This window comes from Theropithecus gelada, chromosome 3, assembly GCF_003255815.1.
Source record: "Theropithecus gelada isolate Dixy chromosome 3, Tgel_1.0, whole genome shotgun sequence".
Lineage (NCBI taxonomy): Eukaryota > Metazoa > Chordata > Mammalia > Primates > Cercopithecidae > Theropithecus > Theropithecus gelada.
The window spans coordinates 32,573,719-32,591,881 of record NC_037670.1 but is presented as its reverse complement, the minus strand read 5'-3'; the positions used below and the strand labels follow the sequence as shown (position 1 = coordinate 32,591,881).

The following is an 18,163-nucleotide window of genomic DNA, read 5'->3' as shown; positions in this document are numbered from 1 at the left end:
CTGCCTCAGCCTCCCGAGTAGCTGGGACTACAGGCGCCCGCCACCTCGCCCGGTTAGTTTTTTGTATTTTTTAGTAGAGACGAGGTTTCACCGTGTTAGCCAGGATGGTCTCAACCTCCTGACCTTGTGATCCGCCCGTCTCGGCCTCCCAAAGTGCTGGGATTACAGGCTTGAGCCACCGCGCCCGGCCTAATCTGTTATCTTAAAGATCACCAGTCTACACCCAATGTGTATTTTTACCTTCAATCTTAACTCAGTGGCACATTTGATACTGCTGCCCATGCTCCCCTTTCTGAACCTTGTCCTACTTCAATTTCAACAGTGCACTAATCTCATGGTTCTTTTATATCATCATCAGTATCTCTTATGTCCTTCATGTTTTGTCTCTTTTTGCCTCCTATCCACCAGAATACAAATATTTATCAATCTCTTCCTGCATTTTTATCAATCTGCATTTCATCTATCTTAAGTGTTCCATGAATAGTGCTACATGAATTTTTCTATATTCATAATCACATGCCTGCTCTCTTTCCTTATCTCTGTTTCTTCATTTGTAATTGTCTGCTAGACTGTCCCACTGGGAATAACTTACACTGCAAATTAAGTATTTATACACACGTAGTATTTTCTCCAAAATTGTTTCCTCCTCCCATTAGCTTGATTTCCACTTACGGTACCATATTCTCTTAGTCACAAGCTTAAGGTGTAATAAAACTGTTCTTATGAATAACCCTATCTCTATCACATTCCCTAAGGTGAGATTAATAGCAAAATGTATCTCAGGTAATCTCTCTCCCTTAACCACAGTTATCTTGAATACCTCTCTATTGCCCACAGAATTAAACCAAAGCTCCTTAAGCCGTCATTCAAGGCTATGTATAATATGGCTTCAATATACATTTCCAAACATGCTCCCCTCAGGTCTTCTTTATATGGAATTTCAGAGGGCCATATTTGCCATTCTCAGTAAATGTGTCACTTACATTTACATTACATTCCTTTTATTTTTGTTTTGGATGTTCTACCATGTCTGTGCTTATCTATATTCTACTTATTCTTTTTTTGTTAGTTTGTTTTTTGTTTTTTTGTTTTTGTTTCTGTTTTGTTTTGTTTTGTTTTGAGATGGAGTCTCACTCCATTGCCCAGGCTAGAGTGCAATGGCACAATCTCGGCTCACTGCAACCTCTGCCTCCCGGGTTCAAGTAATTCTCCTGCTTCAGCTTCCTGAGTAACTGGGATTATAGGTGCCTGTCACCACACACCCAGACAATTTTTGTGTTTTTAGTAGACACAGGGTTTCACCATGTTGACCAGACTGGTCTTGAACCCTTGACCTCATGATCCGCCCACACTGGCCTTCCAAAGTGCTGGGATTACAGGCGTAAGTCACCATGCTCAGACTATTCTGCTTATTCTAATAGCTCAGGTCAAACACAACCACCAAAAGGAAACTTTTATTTTTACCTAACTGGAATTAATTTCTTTTCCTTTTAAACTTTTTTCTACTTTACATATCTCCTATATATTCTTTTATATCTTATATTTTATTCAACTTACATCTTATTTTTGCTTCTAAGTAATGATTGTATTGAAGACATAATAGCCTTATTTGTGTTTGTATTGCTACAATTGCCCAACATGCTAACTACTTTTGTAAATATTTATTCAAATAATAAATGAAAAAGCCTTAGTAATTTTTCCCTCTTTTAAGTTCTTGCATTTTATTTTCTCTTACTTTATTCCAGGTATTTCTCTTATTAGAATAAAAACTTGCATACAGACCAATGTATATGATGGAAAATGGCTGTTGAGGAAAACAGAATAGAAACTGACAGAGTCTATCTTGATTTAGGTAATATATTCTAGTAGTTTATAATCTATTCATGATTGAATAGATTATAATGTAATCTATTATATTATAATAGAGATGAAGACGTGTATTTTCAGCACTTTTGGCCCTTAGTTTTATACATTAGAACCTTTCATTATCTTTGGTCCTTTGAGAGCTTTTTTGTTTACAGTGAAAGCAAAGATTTACTATAAACCTAGAAAAAGTGAGGCATGGGTCTATTATATTGCTTGTCGCCAAAGTCTTGGAATTTCCCACTTAACACACTTTATAGCCAGGGGAAGAATTCAGTTCACCTTCTAGGTCACAGATAATACTTTTTCAGTTATTTCGCTGCATATCACAAGTACCTCTCCCAGCCTCTTTATACTCCAGACTTTCTAGACACACAGGAACTCTGGGGATAGACTTTACAATCAGAAATGTCATTTTGGGGTATAGAAATTTTCTCGGTGTATTTTTATTTTTTATTTTTGGTTATTGCTTAATAGAACATGAAAACAAAATAGCAATGCTAGGGCTTGGCAGCCACTCAACAGTCTCACTAAAATCAATCGATGATCTTCGGAAGTTCGGCCCTAACCAACTTTTATCCTGCCAGGTACAACAGCACTCAGGACAAATGAAAACTCTGAATTGACTAAAATATTTGTTTCCTCTGAAACATTATTTTACACCACTTCATAAAAGATAGAGAGTCACTGTTCTTCAGTGGAAAGACTGACATTTAAGCGATTCAAGTCTTTATCCTGGTCTCTATCACAGGCCATTTCCAGGTTCAGATAAAATACTTTTCTCTGAATGAGGGGACTTTTTTTCTGCAAGTTTCCTTATGTTTAATAACTTCTTATTTCTTTCTTTGATGAACATCTCTAGAGAGAGTCTTAAATGGAAAGAAATTAATTTGTGATGGAATACTCTGAAAACCTGAGAGTTAGTCATCATAAATAGCAGCTACATTTTGTTTTCATGTTGGGACTAAGGAAAAAAAGATCTGTTCAGCTCCAAACTGCCTTGTCTCACCAAGAGTCCTTCTCCAGAGAAATGCAGAACTATTTTGAACATAATGGAGACCACGTATCTATCCATAATGCCTGTGGATTGGATTGTGTAACAAATGACCCTTTAAGCAACATTATATATCCTAAATCAGTAGATACCTTGAAAGTGATATGAAACATGGCTAAGACTACAGAAGAAATAGTTTTATGATAAAGAAAGTAGTAGCATTCAAAAGAGTTATCCATTAGCTAGCATTTAACATAAGGGTTTAGCATGAATAAACTGAGTTCCTATTTTAACGATCATGCATAAAATTTAAGAAATGGAATGAAGAAATGAAAACCCAAAGACTAGAGTGACCACAGGTATAACAGCATTTGTCAACTACTCTGCTTGCCTAGTTGTGGCTTTCTTTTGATGTATTGACTTGGAAATCAGTATGTAAAAAATATAATGTTGCCAGACCTAATATCAAACCAGAAACAAGCGGCTGATGGTCTTCTATGAGAAGCTTAATGAATTTTCAGCCAAAAAAAAAAAAAAAGAGAGAGAGAGAGAGAATTGGTTGGATGAGCTAAGTAGTCACAACAATTCTGTACTCTGCTGTGACTACTCTCATACATTCTCATCTTTCTCCTAGGTAACAAAGATGGAATGTTGACAGAGACGTGACTTTTTGGGAATAAGGAGGAGGAGAACCTTACAGGCTAATGAAATTTAAGGGAATTTCCATTAAGACCAGTAGTGAACCTGTTGACCAAATTGAATGATTAATGGGGTAATATATGATTCTCTACTTTATTGTTTGTTAATTAGGAAGAATTGGGGACATGATTCCTGGAAAACAGGTTTAAGGACAGCAGAGCTAAGTGTCTTGATCTAAGCCAGAGGACTCTTCTCTAAAACAGCCAGCCAACCTCAAGTTTCCCACAATGTAAAAATTAATACAAAGATTCACCCTGGTGGGCAGAGGTTCCATCCATTTGCAGAGAATAGTTACAGAGTTGTGCACATACACTGAGCTTAAAATATGAAAAACTCACTATTACAATGAACAGAATTAGTTAAATTGTTAGGACTCAGACTGGTTCTCTTGGTGGATAAAAAAGTGGGGTGCTTTTTTCCTTCAAAACAATGGGAACAGTTGGGCCATTTCCAGGCTCAGCCCCTCGTGAAGTGTGACCACATTAGACCCATTTGGAGATGATGGTGAAAGCTCAAAGAATTTTTACAGTGGATTTAGGCTGCTATAAGGGGGATATGATTCTCTTAGGGAAATTTCTCTGAGATCGCCAAACTCCTGTGGAACACCAGCAATGGCACATTGAGTGGCTCGGATTGGTTTCATAATGCTGAAGAAGATAAATCACTCTTGAATGAGGAATTTACTATAAGAATTTTAGCTAAATCCTTGCAGTCAGCCTCACCACCCTGGAAAACTTTTTTTAGGCTTTACTTTGAAACTGAGTGAATAAAAAAAAACAGATGTTACCATCAGATACTCATGATTAACAAACATGTCTCTCAAGTCTCATGTAGCCAAAAGGTACAACCTTTGTGTCTACAGCAGGAAAGCGACATGGCTGCAACTGCTGGTCCAATTATTCCAGGGCTTAATTAAACTGTGTCAATAATGATTATGTTACTGCTTAATATAGAACATTGGGTGGACTAAAAAATTACAAGTTTGTTTGTTCAAGCCCCTAGCAGATGTCTTGCTGCCAAAAACTACAGTCAAGGCATCTTGTTTTCTGGTGCTAAGCTGCTCTCTCTCTCTCCACACCTGCTAATCTCTTCCTCCTTCTCTACCCTGACGTAAGTCACTTTAAGGAGAAAGACGTCTATCTTTCCCTAAGAGAGACCGAAGCTGCATACACTCATTCAGATATATTGAGAAACTTCAAGAAAAAGAGGGACTCAAACTTTTGTGGCTCTCTTGGATACAGGTGTCCAAGTTACCATTTTATTCAGTCCAGTGGAGGCGAAAGGGAAATACTTGAATACAGCTAATGAAGCTTTGGAAGAGATTACAGCTGGAAAGGGAAAATAATGTGACTTTCTAGGTGGAGCCCTTTGGGTCAATTTAATGTACAATTATACCTTGGCATCCTTGGGGTACTGGTTCCAGAATCCCTACAGATACCAAAATTTATGGATACTCAAGTACCTGTTATAAAATGGTATAGTATTTGCATTTAATTCACACACATGTTCTCATCTACTTTAAATCATTTCTAGGTTACTAATAATAGCTGATACAATGTAAGTGCTATATAAATCATTGTTATTACGTATTTTCTAGGGACTAATTATAAGGAAAAATGTCTGTATATGTTCAATACGTATGCAATCATGCTTATTTCCATTAATGTTTTCAATCTGTGATTAGTTGAATCCACAGATGGTGAACCCACAGATATACAGGGCAAACTATACTTTTGCTGTTGTGTCATATGACTATATTACCCTGTTCCATAAATTACAAAAGGCATTCCCCTGATTGTGAAGATCTGAACACGTAAAGTGCTAGTACTTTTGGGGTCTCTTTGAGTTACAAGTCACTGTGACTAATGATTTTGCTATCGGAGCACTTCGCATAGGTAGACGCCTCCACTTACTGAATGCTACTTGGAGTCTTATTAAGAGTATTCTAACCTGCATGATATATGAGATATATTCAGTAGATTTGGTTGCAGCCTCTGTTGGTCAGACTAATCGGAGTGGTCAGTGGAATGTCAGTCTCATGGGAAAATTCACCAGGAGCAGTGCAGTGTAGAGATAAGAGTTGGGTATTGTTTCAGGGAAAATAATCCCCATGGGTCTCTTGCATTTCTGCATGTCTTCAGTGCAGAGTCACTGGCTCCCTTTGTTCTAAATTAACTTTTCAAGCATGTTTTTAGAGAAACAGCCTTGGAAAATAGATTTAGTATTTCTCTCAGGGTCAAATGTCAAACATGCTTACTCTTCATTATGTCTATGATCCAAGGTTCCTAAACTCAGCGTTCCTCTCCTGTGAAACAACTTGCTGCATAAGCAGGTGTCCACTGGCCCTGTGGGAACTGGAGCTCAGGGATCTGGTGTCAATGCTAACACTCTGGCTTCTGCTATTGCCATAAATAATAGAGGTCTTTGTCTCAAACCTAGGCTTCTTATGTCTTCTGCCTGCATTAACTTGTTAGCATACAAATAGGATAAAATATCTGACTTTTCACAGTTCTCAATGCCCCTTCCACAGATTTCAGTTTTCTAGTTGAAATTGTGGCACTGCAATGTCATCATAATCACCAATTCTATTGCTTTGACAATCTTTTAATAAGACACAGACATTTTAGTCGAAATATAATAATCATAATAACATTGAAATAATTATAGGCAATTTATGCAGTAATAACTTGTAGAGATTAATTGAAGCTATTAGAAGATAAAGAAAGTAACTTGATACCATATTGAAAATATATCTTAAAGGCTTGCAAGGAATTAAAAGAAAAAGCTGACAAAAAAAACGAACACATGTGAACTATGGTTTAGTTAATAAACAGTCTTCTCATGGAATAGGAGAGCAATAAATAGGTCTGTCAAATATTTTTTAAAGCAATCCAGCCATATAACATAGTCTTCCATGAGACTTCCCATTTTCCCCAACTATGCTAGATAGAAATGTTTGGATAGTTTATTTGGGAATTGGCAACTATGAGGGAGTACTCAAAATACCCCCATGAGCTATATAAGCAACAGCTTTTGCCCCGACTTCCATATTGTATATAATGTGTATAGGTATACAATATGTATACAATATGTATAGATATGGCAATATGTATACAATATGATGTATATGTATACAGTAGGCATAGGTATACAATATGTATATGTATACAGTATGCAAGTCAGGGGCAAAAACTGTTTATTATATAGCTCATCATTTGTTAACAAGTGAAGGTGCTGCACAAGGGGGCAGCAGTTGCTAAACCCCAATCATGAATGAGATGCAAGAGCCAGCCCAGGGGTTAATAGCTGTAAGACTAGTGAATCCTGGGACAGCCACTGCCGTCCATGTAGTCCAAAACATTGAGTGCAGATTGCTTGGTGGAAGGAAGTAAAGACTTAGGATGAAAAAGGCAGAGGTTGATTGTATGGCAGGTTCTGGACATATCACAAGCAGAGGAGTACAGGGAGCGGTTTCACAAGAGCTGGGTACGCAGCATGCTATCGGCAGCTGGTGGAACCCCTCAGGTTTCTTGGCAGTAGTTCAGGAGCTGGATTCTGCCATAGCTGCTCCTGGCTTAGCAGAGGACATCTCTGAGGGTCACATGAAAAAAGGGGCTATTAGAGGGGAAGACAGCCCCATGGCAATAACCCCTGAGGGAATGACAGCTGTGGCTTTCAGCTGAGCAATTATTGAAAGACAAGATGACCTTAGTTTAGATTCTAGGTAAAGTACTTGCACTTACTTAGTGCTATTTCTCCTTCTTTGCTGTGGCTTCTAGAATTTTTTTAGTAATGACTACTAGCATTCCGTGTAGGTTTTATTCTGACTCATTATTTCAAATGTGATTATGAACACAGCTCAATTATTTAGATGTCAGGGAAAATGGCTACTTATAACCATGAAAAAAGTACTCAGTGAATCTCTAAAGCAAGAGAACTGTGGTCTTATTTGCTGTTTAACAAACCATGCATCTAGAAAAGCAATATTTCAAGTTTTATTAAAATATATTTAAAAATCTGTGCATAGATGAATATTTATCATACCAGGAATATTAAGATAGGTTACATTTATGACCTAATAAAGACTTGTGTATGTGTTAAGTGTGGCCTTTAAGGTACATATGGGGTTCACTAAAATTATTGTGCTTCATATGTTTAAATATTTTTAATAAACTTCTCATGAGAGATACTTCAAGGTACAATCAGTGGGGCACTAGGATGAGTATCACATGGCTGGAGTTCTAGCCCTAACTCGATAGGTAATGAGCCATATGAAATTCAATAACTCATTTAACCTCAGCAGATGTATTTGCTCCACTGCAGAGTGAGTTTTACTAAATATATCTTACACATTTAGACATGATTGTGATTCTATGAAAACGTAACTGTGATAGAAATGAGGCAGCATCAGAAGAAACCATGCAAAAATGGTCAACTGGTCTTTGCCATAAATACAAAGACCACAACATTTCACTCAGATGTGATGGAAGCTTGGGAAACATTTAACTCCGATTAGGCATCCTTCAGAGTGAAACATAGCTTGGGCTGATATTTGTCCTCTAAGGAAAGCTCAATGGCTCAAAGTGTAGAATATTGTTTTTTTTTTTATTGCCTAACATTTCATTTGTAGCCTCAGGGCCCTGGAGCGCTGACCTTGCATTAGAAGCCCCTCCAGGACTTTCTCAAGATCAATGGTTTGATCTCCACCATCATTCATTGCTGGAAATTAAACCTGACTCCTGGGGACCAAGCCACCATCAGCTGTAGCCTCAGGGAGATGGGAATCTGGGAGCAGGCCCACTTTAAGCAATCTGCTGAATAAATATAGACTTGAAAAATGAAAGAACCACACTGAAGACTGTTTCTATTTTCTAAGAAAGATATATTTCTTTCAGTGGTAATGTATATTCTAGGTTTAATCTGGTAAGTACACTTGTAATCACTACAAACCTTTGTGAATATCAACAGAGCTAAAATTTAAAATTTATTTATTGTACTTGCTCCTGGAGTTTAATTTAATAAAATATGAGGTCTAGAGGAAGGTACTTTGTTCCTGAGAATCTCAACGTGCATTATTCGATTGGTTTCCTAACATAGAGTGTGAAAGTGAATTAGCTCATGCCAAGTGGGAGATAACAATGGCTAACAACTCTACTCTAAGTTTTGACACAGTTTATTGTGAAAGAGGACTTTTTCATCCAGGTGTTTCACTCTGCACAGTCAATTTAAATAAGGAACATGCAACCGTCCATAAAGTAATAGTGACAAGGCACTGCAATACTAAGGGCGATGCTATTCTTAGCTTTCTCTTTGATTTTCAGCCTTCTTTTCTCATTATGTTTGTTAATTAGTGGTTACTAAACTCCTTCAGGGCCAATGACCCAGTACCATTGAGTAATGGAAGAATAAAAGTTGGCTTAACTATTTTCTGAAATTTACCCTCAACATTTCTTTGTTCTTAAGTCTGGATGCAACTGCATTAGTTTTGCCTCTGGGATCCAAGGGACAACTCTCTTTCAATCCCATTAGTGACTTTTTTCCATAAAGCTAGAGAAAGTTATACAAAAGGTCAGGCAAATAACTTATTCTTATGCAACTACATAAAGATTTGCATTTTTTTTTAAATTCAGCTTTAGATATTTAGTATATTTGTACCTATCTACCTATGCTGCATTTTATACTTCATCAAGGTCAGATCTCTAATATAACCAGAATACGATTTATCAATTATATTAGCTATTATTCTTTCTTAACTATTTTTTCAATCAACTATTATTTGAGTCCAAGTAGAAGATTCTAGAATAACTCTCTAGGTAAAAGAATTTCAAATGAGGAAGTCAGACTCCTGGAAGTAGAAACAGGAAGCACAACTAGGGAAGGATATTGTGGCTTCAATAGAGATATGAGTGATTCTCATCTAACATGGAGCAAAGTCCTGTCCTGTCCCATTAGTGTCTACAATGACCTCAAAATTTTCAAAAGAAATATTATTGAACTAAAAAAAATGAGGACTAAAGGATATGGAAAATGAAAGGACTAACATTACGACAATAGTTATATTGTAGAGGAGTCTGACTCCATGCCGTCTAAATCCCTTTCCTAGCATCTAGACTCTATTGATGACACACGACTTGTAGTTAGTATTTGTTCTTTTCCAAGATATTTCAAGTGCATAGTATTTTACAAACTCTAATGAAAATATGTTCATTTCCTTTACTGCATTTATTTTTGAGTTACAAACGAGCCATCCAAACGAACAATATTCAGTTCTCTGGGTGTTTCCTCTGCAGCCTCACAGCAATACGGTATAACCAGATCAATCATTTTTAATCAAATTATTTGTATCGGTTCTCCACATAGCACAGATATTTCTTCCACATTTGAAGCTACCCTAATGACTACAAGTATAATATAAGTCAAGCATAATTAAGGTAGTAAAGGGTTATACTCAAGTTTTAAAGATTCATGGGTTAAAATCCTTGTTCCACCATTTACTTCCTGTATTGGAAAAGTTACTTAAATTACAGAGTAGGGAGTAAGTAAGATTCTTGAAAGTAGAAAGAGAAAGTAGAACTAGGGAAGGATATCGTGGCTTAAAGAAAGATACGTGTAATTCCCATCTAACACAGAGCAAAGTCTTGTCTTCCCTAAAACAAATTTGTGCCTTTGTCCTCACTGGAAAAAGGGGGATTTACTAATCTTATTTATACCACCGGGTTATCTGAGTTTAAAGCGGTGGCTCACGCCTGTAATCCCAGCACTTTGGGAGGCCGAGGCGGGCGGATCACAAGGTCAGGAGATCGAGACCACAGTGAAACCCCGTCTCTACTAAAAATACAAAAAATTAGCCGGGCGCGGTGGTGGGCGCCTGTAGTCCCAGCTACTCAGGAGGCTGAGGCAGGAGAATGGCGTGAACCCGGGAGGCGGAGCTTGCAGTGAGCGAGATCGCGCCAGCCTGGGCGACAGCGCGAGACTCCGTCTCAAAAAAAAAAAAAAATAAAATAAAATAAAATGATAAAATATGTACAAAGTGTTACATAAATAATAAGCACCCAATTAATAAGAGCTATTTTATGGCTCTTGACCCAGTACTGTACAGGCAAGAAGAAATTCTTGATAGTCATTATGCTTGACTTCTAAGAGAAAAACTTGTAGTTAAACTACCAATGTCTTGAAGTGTTTAGGATACAATGCACAAATCCTACCGTTCCTTTTAAGCAGGAAGAAGTCCCTTGGTCTATAAGAATGCTCTGTAGCAAGCATACACCCACCCGTATGTTTTGACATTGCTTGAAAGTGAGTCCTGCATGGAATATCCTGGTTATGTCCCATACTGCTTACGTCCTTTACACATGGAATGAAATGATTTTCTTGGTCTCTGCCCTGAATTCAAGTGCATTACAGACAGTCATAAAAGCAAACTGATATTGAGGCCCAAGAGAAAAATATCAGATGAAGTATCAAATGATACCTAGCATATACTGTGCTCTTATTATGTGCCAAACACTCCACTAAACATTTAACTGGAATCATGCCATTTAGTTGTCATAATCACCCAATGACTTCAATATTATTATCTCCATTTTACAATAATGGAACCAAGTCTCAGAAATGTTAATTTGGGCCTGGTGCAGTGGCTCACACCTGTAATCCCAGCACTTTGGAAGGCTGAGGCAGGTGGATCACTTGATGTCAGGAGTTCAAGAACAGCCTGCCCAGCATGATGAAACCCCGTCTCTACAAAAAGTACAAAAATTAGCTGGGTGTGGTGGCATGCATCTGTAACCCCAGCTACTTGGGAGGCTGAGGCATGAGAATTGCTTGAACCCGGGAGGCAGAGGTTGCTGTGAGCCAACATTGCACTACTGCACCCAGTCTGGACAGCAAAGTGAGACTCTGATTTAAAAAAAAAAAGGAATGTTAATTCATCCCAGAGCACATAGCTTTTAATGGACAGAATTTGGAATTGAGTAAGGTCTAGTCATACTATAAGACTCATGTCCTTTTCCTTACACTAAATTTCCTACCAAGGTCTCCTTATACAATTATGGCATCCTATATTCCAATATCAAAAGTCTTTTGTACCTGAGTCCACATAATTTCTCTCTATTAGGAGCTCTAATGTGCTCCATATTGAGTTGGATTAAATACTGGCCCCTTCTTCAGCTAGCTTCTCCTTCGAGGAGTGGTCAAGCTCAGTCTGGAAAGCTAATGTCTAGAATGATGAGCAGAATAGATGGGAAAGTGAAACTTAACATCACGTCGCTCTCTCCTGGCACACCTCTGCCCCACAACACATACCACGCATAGCCAGTTTTCACCAAAGTCCTATTTTCTCAGCAAGCTACACCCAGTAAAGTAATATATACTTAGAAGGCATATGGAATGGGTAGGTTTTCCTTCTTGTCTTTAGAAACAGTGGCCCAAATGAATTGAACTTTTTCTGGGCAACCCAGTTGGCATTGCATTAGTAAAAATCCTCATTGTGAATGAACTTGATTTATGTTCACATGATTGGCTGTGACTAGAATCCTGAGAAGCTGCCACGAGATAAATTCTGTCTTTACTGTTGCCAGTGCTGTGTTACTGCCATCAGTGCTGTGGACGGAAGCTTTACATCAATGTTGTTTGCTTCAGGGATGTTCTGCTACTGAGGCTGCCAAAGGCTCAATACTCAATACTGAGTACTATTGATGGTATTGAATAGTGTTAGCCTCTCTCAGACTTCCCTCAATTCTATCCCTCTACAGGGCACCTGTGTAAGTGGTGGTTTATCGATTTTGGGCTTAAATCTTCCTCTTTGAGATGACCTGTGTCTAGCCCACTGTATTATTCAGGGCTACATAGAGAAACAGAACCAATAAAATAGATAGATAGATAGATAGATAGATAGATAGATAGATAGATAGATAGATAGATAGATAGATAGATAGAGCTATATAATATATATATTTCTCTCACCGTATATATGTGTGTGTATATATACGCATGTATGTGTGTGTGTGTGTATGAAGAGACTGAGTGATTTATCATGAAGGATTGGCTCACACAATTATGGAGGCTAAGAAATCTCATGATCTGTCACCTGCAACCTGGAAACGCAAGGAAACCAGTGATATAATTCCAGTCCAAATGTGAAGATCTGAGAACCAGGGGAGCCAATGGTATAAATCCAGTCCAAGTGCCAGAGAAACCCAATGTCCCTGCTCAAGTAGGTTTGTAGGAAACATAAAGGGGCACATTTCTCCTTCCCTGACCTTTTGTTTTATTTAGACCCTTGATGGACTGAATGATTCCCATCCACATTGGAGAGGGCCATCTACTGAGCACACTTATTTAAATGTTTATCTCCCCTGAAAACTCTCAGACACACTCAGAAATAATGCTTAATCTGGGCAGCTGTTGGCTCAATCATGTTGATACATAGAATTGCCATGGTACCCACCCACAGAACTAACTGGTAAATTGTCAATAGCATTAGATTTGCCATAGATTCAGAGATACTTGCCAATTCACTTCAACTAGATAGGGTTTGAGTTTCTTAATTCTCTCCTTTAGTAGATAATGCTGCCTGCATCTTCCAAAATACAAAACAGCTAATCTTTCTTTTGTTGGATGAGTAGCTTTCCTAATCTGTCATGGATTTCTGGGTTTATTTACAAATCCCCACTACCTCCTCCATATTGAGTCTCTGAGGTAGCTGAGTTGCTAAATCTGCTAAATACATGGTAATTTTTTAAGCCTTACACTTTCAATTTATTAACTTATTAAGGCTCACAGTAGCTCTATCATTATCCTTCACTTTTGAAGTTGAAGAAACTGAGGTGGTTAAATAACTTGCACATAGTCACACAGTTGGAATTTAAAAAGTTGTCGCTAAGCAAAGCTAAGATTCCAACTCAAGGAAATCCATCTTCAGAGTTCATGCTCTCAACTGCTACCTTACTTTGCCCTGAAAAAATGAAAGATCCAAGGCTGGGCGCGGTGGCTTATGCCTGTAATCCCAGCACTTTGGGAGGCTGAGGAGGACAGATCTCGAGGTCAGGAGATCGAGACCATCCTGGCTAACATGGTGAAACCCATTTCTACTAAAAATACAAAAAATTAGCTGGGCGTGGTGGCGAGCGCCTGTAGTCCCAGCTACTCGGGAGGCTGAGGCAGGAGAATGGTGTGAATCCGGGAAGCGGAGCTTGCAGTGAGCCGAGATCATGCCACTGCACTCCAGCCTGGGCAAGAGAACGAGACTCCATCTCAAAAAAAAAAAAAAAAAAGATCAATTTAAGAGCACACCAAAAGTTTCAGAATAGCTAAGCTACCTAACTAAAATTAATCAATTTCACACATCTGACTATGGTCTTATGATATTCATACGAGTATATTTTCCATCTTCTGTTGACCACCGCCATGAATTACCCCTTTCTGGTTCACACTATAAAAATTATAACAAGAGGATATGTTCTCTTTTCTCCTAAATATTTATACTCTTTTCATTAGGTAACAAACAAAGAAACAAAAACCCTGTAACATAACACCCACAAAAGGATTGAATAAAAATAATGGTGTGACAAGTCCAAATTTTGCTTCCAAACAAAGCAAATTTATTTAACACAAAGAATATTTTCCAAACTCAAAAAATACTTAAGAAATAATGAAATCAGGGGGGGGAAAAAAAACCCAGCGGGAACAAAATGAAGATGCTAAACTTCAGTTCATTCTATATAAAGCTTTCTAGTTGCTATGTTGTTATAAAGTCCATGGAGGTGAAATTCAAAATTACCTTGCACTATTCAAGCAATAGACTTAATCCTATAGTTAATTTAAGAATGTCATGATTCAATGGCTAAAATAACAGATGGCCAGTGAATACATCTGGATTTTAGTTGTGGTTCTGATGTTATTAACTACTTGGTCAACCTCTGATAGAGTTGAACCTATCATACTTCATAGGACTAGGTAGGCTTTTGCGTTTGTTTTAATTCTAATATTTTATGAATTTCTGAGACTAGTAGCACATTACTTAATAAGCCAGATCCAATGCTAAGTATTTCCAAAGAAAGCAACTCACAGTCAAAGTGTGAAGTTACCTTTAAGTATTCATGTTATTTCCTGGCTACAAATCTTATTGCTTAATAACAAATCATATCCTACTGCTCTAAAATAGTTAGCATGCTTTCCAACCCCAGATTACCACTAGGCATACCCAAAAGAACAGCAAGAAAAAAAATCTTATCTTTGGAGACAGTAGTAAAATAAGACATGTTCATTTACTAACAAACACACATACAACATTTTGTATTTAAAGAAATACAAAATATTTAAGTATCTCAAAAATAAATTTATCCAAATGAGAATATATGCTATCTCCCCTACAGATCTTCACTTACTAGGCAATTGAAAACCACCAGTAACACAGCAAGTTGGTTCATAAGTGCTGGAAGAAGATTCCAGGAGTTGTGGCTCAGGTGTTACATTGACCAGAGGTCTACAGGAACTGGATTCAGGGTTCTCAGACTGACATTGGCTAGAGGCACATTCCAGAGTTTGGCAATTTTTAGACTCAGAAGTCTTGGGTGGGCAATTGTTTCCCTTGAGGCTTGCAGGATGGCAGCTCTGGTCTATGAAACCCATCTGCTGAGTGCTTTCTGATTGGCAAGGCTGAGAAACACAAGCCAGCCCTGCTGAAGAACTTTCTGATTGGCACGCTGTCCTTTCGCAGGGCCTGGAATTGGAGTAAGTTGTTTGGACAACTCCGGGGAGGCAGGTACTTTGCACACACCTATCGTCTGTGAATAAGTCCTGTTCACAAATGGTCATTTGGCAGCTGGTGGTTTCATTGCAGGTTTCTTGAAAGTTGTCCAGGAGCCAGGTTCTGCTATGGAAGCTGCTGGGCAAACACAATCCATCTTCAAAGCTTATAGGATTAGTGCCATGTGTGATGGCAGAGAGTGGTGGGGCACTGTGGAAGCTCCTGAGTGAATGGCAGTGGCTATGAGGCATATTGCTAAAATCCTTAATTAAAGATGGTCATAAGGACTCAACATGCTGAGTTTGAAAATTAAATTCTTTGCTGGAGCGATTATATACTCAGAAACCTGGGTGTTGGCTTCTTCTCAAGACTTCTTTGCAACTCCTTGCTTAAACTAATTTGAAGGATAACATCTCATTAGCACTTTGGTTATATATGAAGATGATGTCTTATTAACAAAGATGTAAGTCCATTCTGAATCTTCAAAATGGCTTTTATGTTAGCTCTAAAGATGACTCATTCAAGGTGGGGTTGGTCAAATAAGAGTCTAAACCTGTTCACCCAAGCTAACATTTTTTTTTTTTTTTGCCACCATGACTCTGCACATTGGTAAGTGGACAACAAGAAATGCATAAAGCAGTGGCCAATTGAATACTGATTAACATTTAGCACTGGTTTTGAGAGCTGCCCATGTAACAGAATGTAGTAATTTGATGTTCAAGACATTTAAAGTTAGAATTGGATCCAGTTGAGCCCCATCTCATTCCACTCAGATACTGTTCTCTCCAGTGGACCAGGATGTGAGAGGACTTTGTGATCAGATTCCTTCTCACTGTTCATGCGAAGTACTGAACGTGGCCATTGCCCAAGGAACACCTGTCTTTTGCCTAACATTTCATTTCCCTCATCTCCTTGAAAGCCAAGTTTAAATGCTTCCTTTTCCTGAAGTCTTTCCCCATCTTCCCATTTAGGAGTTATTACTTCCTTTTCTGAATTACTAATAGATTTAATTCCTTTTTTCTATACTTGACAAAGTGGTTTGTTTACTTGTGTTTGTGCTTCTCAAAGGTTGATTACTTTCCTTTATAACAAACCTTCTTCAGATGTGTTTTTCATCTTTCTCTATTCTGTGTTTTTTTTATTGACTGCAGACAGATGAGCAGCTCCTTTGTTTATTGCATTAGGACATCGTTCTTAGCATAGTTTCATACTCATGGCACAGAACGGACCAGCACAATTTCTGTAACATATTCTATAATATACTTGGCTCAGCTAATGACAATAAAATAGAAGTATAGTCTTAGTGCATTATCTAGACTCCCTTTCCAAGGTCTGAAGAAGCCCAAGAACATTCAGCAATTCTCAGTAATTCTTATGCAAACACTTCCTTGATATGTGAAAGACTGAGGATATTATAAATATAAAGGGGCACATCTGAATACTTTCAGCTTTATAGGCTGCATACTCATCTTGTATACAATACCTTTGTAACACATGCAAGTCATTCATAATTTTGAATAACCACACTTGTATGTTTAAATACCTCACTGTGCCCTCCACATGAACCCTACAGCCACCCATTTAATTCTTACACATATTTGTATTTATTATTGCACAGAGGCTTCATTATTGCACGGAGGCTTCATTATAGCTTGTGACTTTCTTGCTTAAAGATACCAAATGGATTCTCATTGTCCTTAGAATAAGATCTTTTTCCTTTAGCCCTCCCTACAACATCTTATAAGACGTAGCCATTAGCCTATTTTTCTTTCTTCTTCTTCTTCTTTTATTTTTTATTTTTTGACGGAGTTTTGCTCTTGTTGCCTAGACTGTAGTGCAATGGCATGGTCTCGGGTCACTGCAACCTCTGCCTCCCTGGTTCAAGCAATTCTCCTGCCTCAGTCTCCCGAGTAGCTGCGATTAGAGGTGCCAACCACCACGCCCAGCTAATTTTTGTATTTTTAATAGAGACAGGGTTTCAACATGTTGGCCAGGCTGGTCTCGAACTCCTGACCTCAGGTGGTCTTCCCATCTTGGCCTCCCAAAGTGCTGGGATTACAGGCGTGAGCCACCACACCCGACCCTATTTTTCTAAGAGTAACTCTTGTCATGTGGCTCTGCCCAACATGCTTCATCCTCACAGGCCTTATGCAGCTCCTTGGCACACTAAACCTTTCCTTGCCTCTGTACTTTGCACACGCAGCTGCCTGTCTGTTTCACCCCTCCATTGCTTTCTCCCATTCTGTCTATAGTTCTCATCTTTTGTGTCTTAAGAGTTACTTCTTTGAATGTCTCTCTATCATCCTATATGAAAAAATTCCATTATCAGGGTCTAATATTTTTTTCCTTTTTAAAACTCATCTTAACTTATGATGATTTTATTTATTTCTGTTTTGTACCTTTGCCACTAATTGTGAATTCCATGAAGAGGAGAAGCATGTGTATCTTCCTCACTTCCATACCCACAACACTGTGCCTGGTGTCTTGTTGCCATATCACGAGATCTCCATAAATGTATCTATCTTCAAAAATTCATAAATAGAAGGTGCTAAATAAAAATTGATTCAAATTATAACTAAATGTCTGAAGAAATATAGTTTTGAAATTTTGGCATATCCAAGATTTCTAAGAATTGGCAAGAGTATTGAACTCAAAGGAAAAAAAATTAAAAACTATGTCTATCTTTTGGCTACCCCTTTGTTTAATAAGAACAAAATCATTAAGAAAGCTACTTATTAGCACGGCACAAACTTATTCAATTATTTCAAAATCATGTTTATTTGTAGGTTATTTATTTATTTATTATTGTTTGAGACAGAGTCTTGCTCTGTCATCCAGGCTGGAGTACAGTGGCGTTGATC

At 38.0% G+C, this 18,163-nt stretch overlaps 1 protein-coding gene across 1 annotated transcript; it reads right to left on the bottom strand.

Moving 5' to 3' along the window:
• Positions 1-14,906: 14,906 nt before the first annotated feature.
• On the bottom strand, positions 14,907-15,576 carry LOC112620041 (keratin-associated protein 27-1). The gene has a single exon (XM_025378042.1). It carries the CDS (start codon positions 15,551-15,553, stop codon positions 14,933-14,935), a length of 621 nt encoding a protein of 206 aa, XP_025233827.1. The 5' UTR covers positions 15,554-15,576; the 3' UTR covers positions 14,907-14,932.
• Between the last annotated feature and the right edge of the window lie 2,587 nt (positions 15,577-18,163).

Bases quoted from the DNA above. Each gene is read 5' to 3' on its own strand.
- LOC112620041 (XM_025378042.1), bottom strand. From the start codon at position 15,553: ATGCCTCATAGCCACTGCCATTCACTCAGGAGCTTCCACAGTGCCCCA.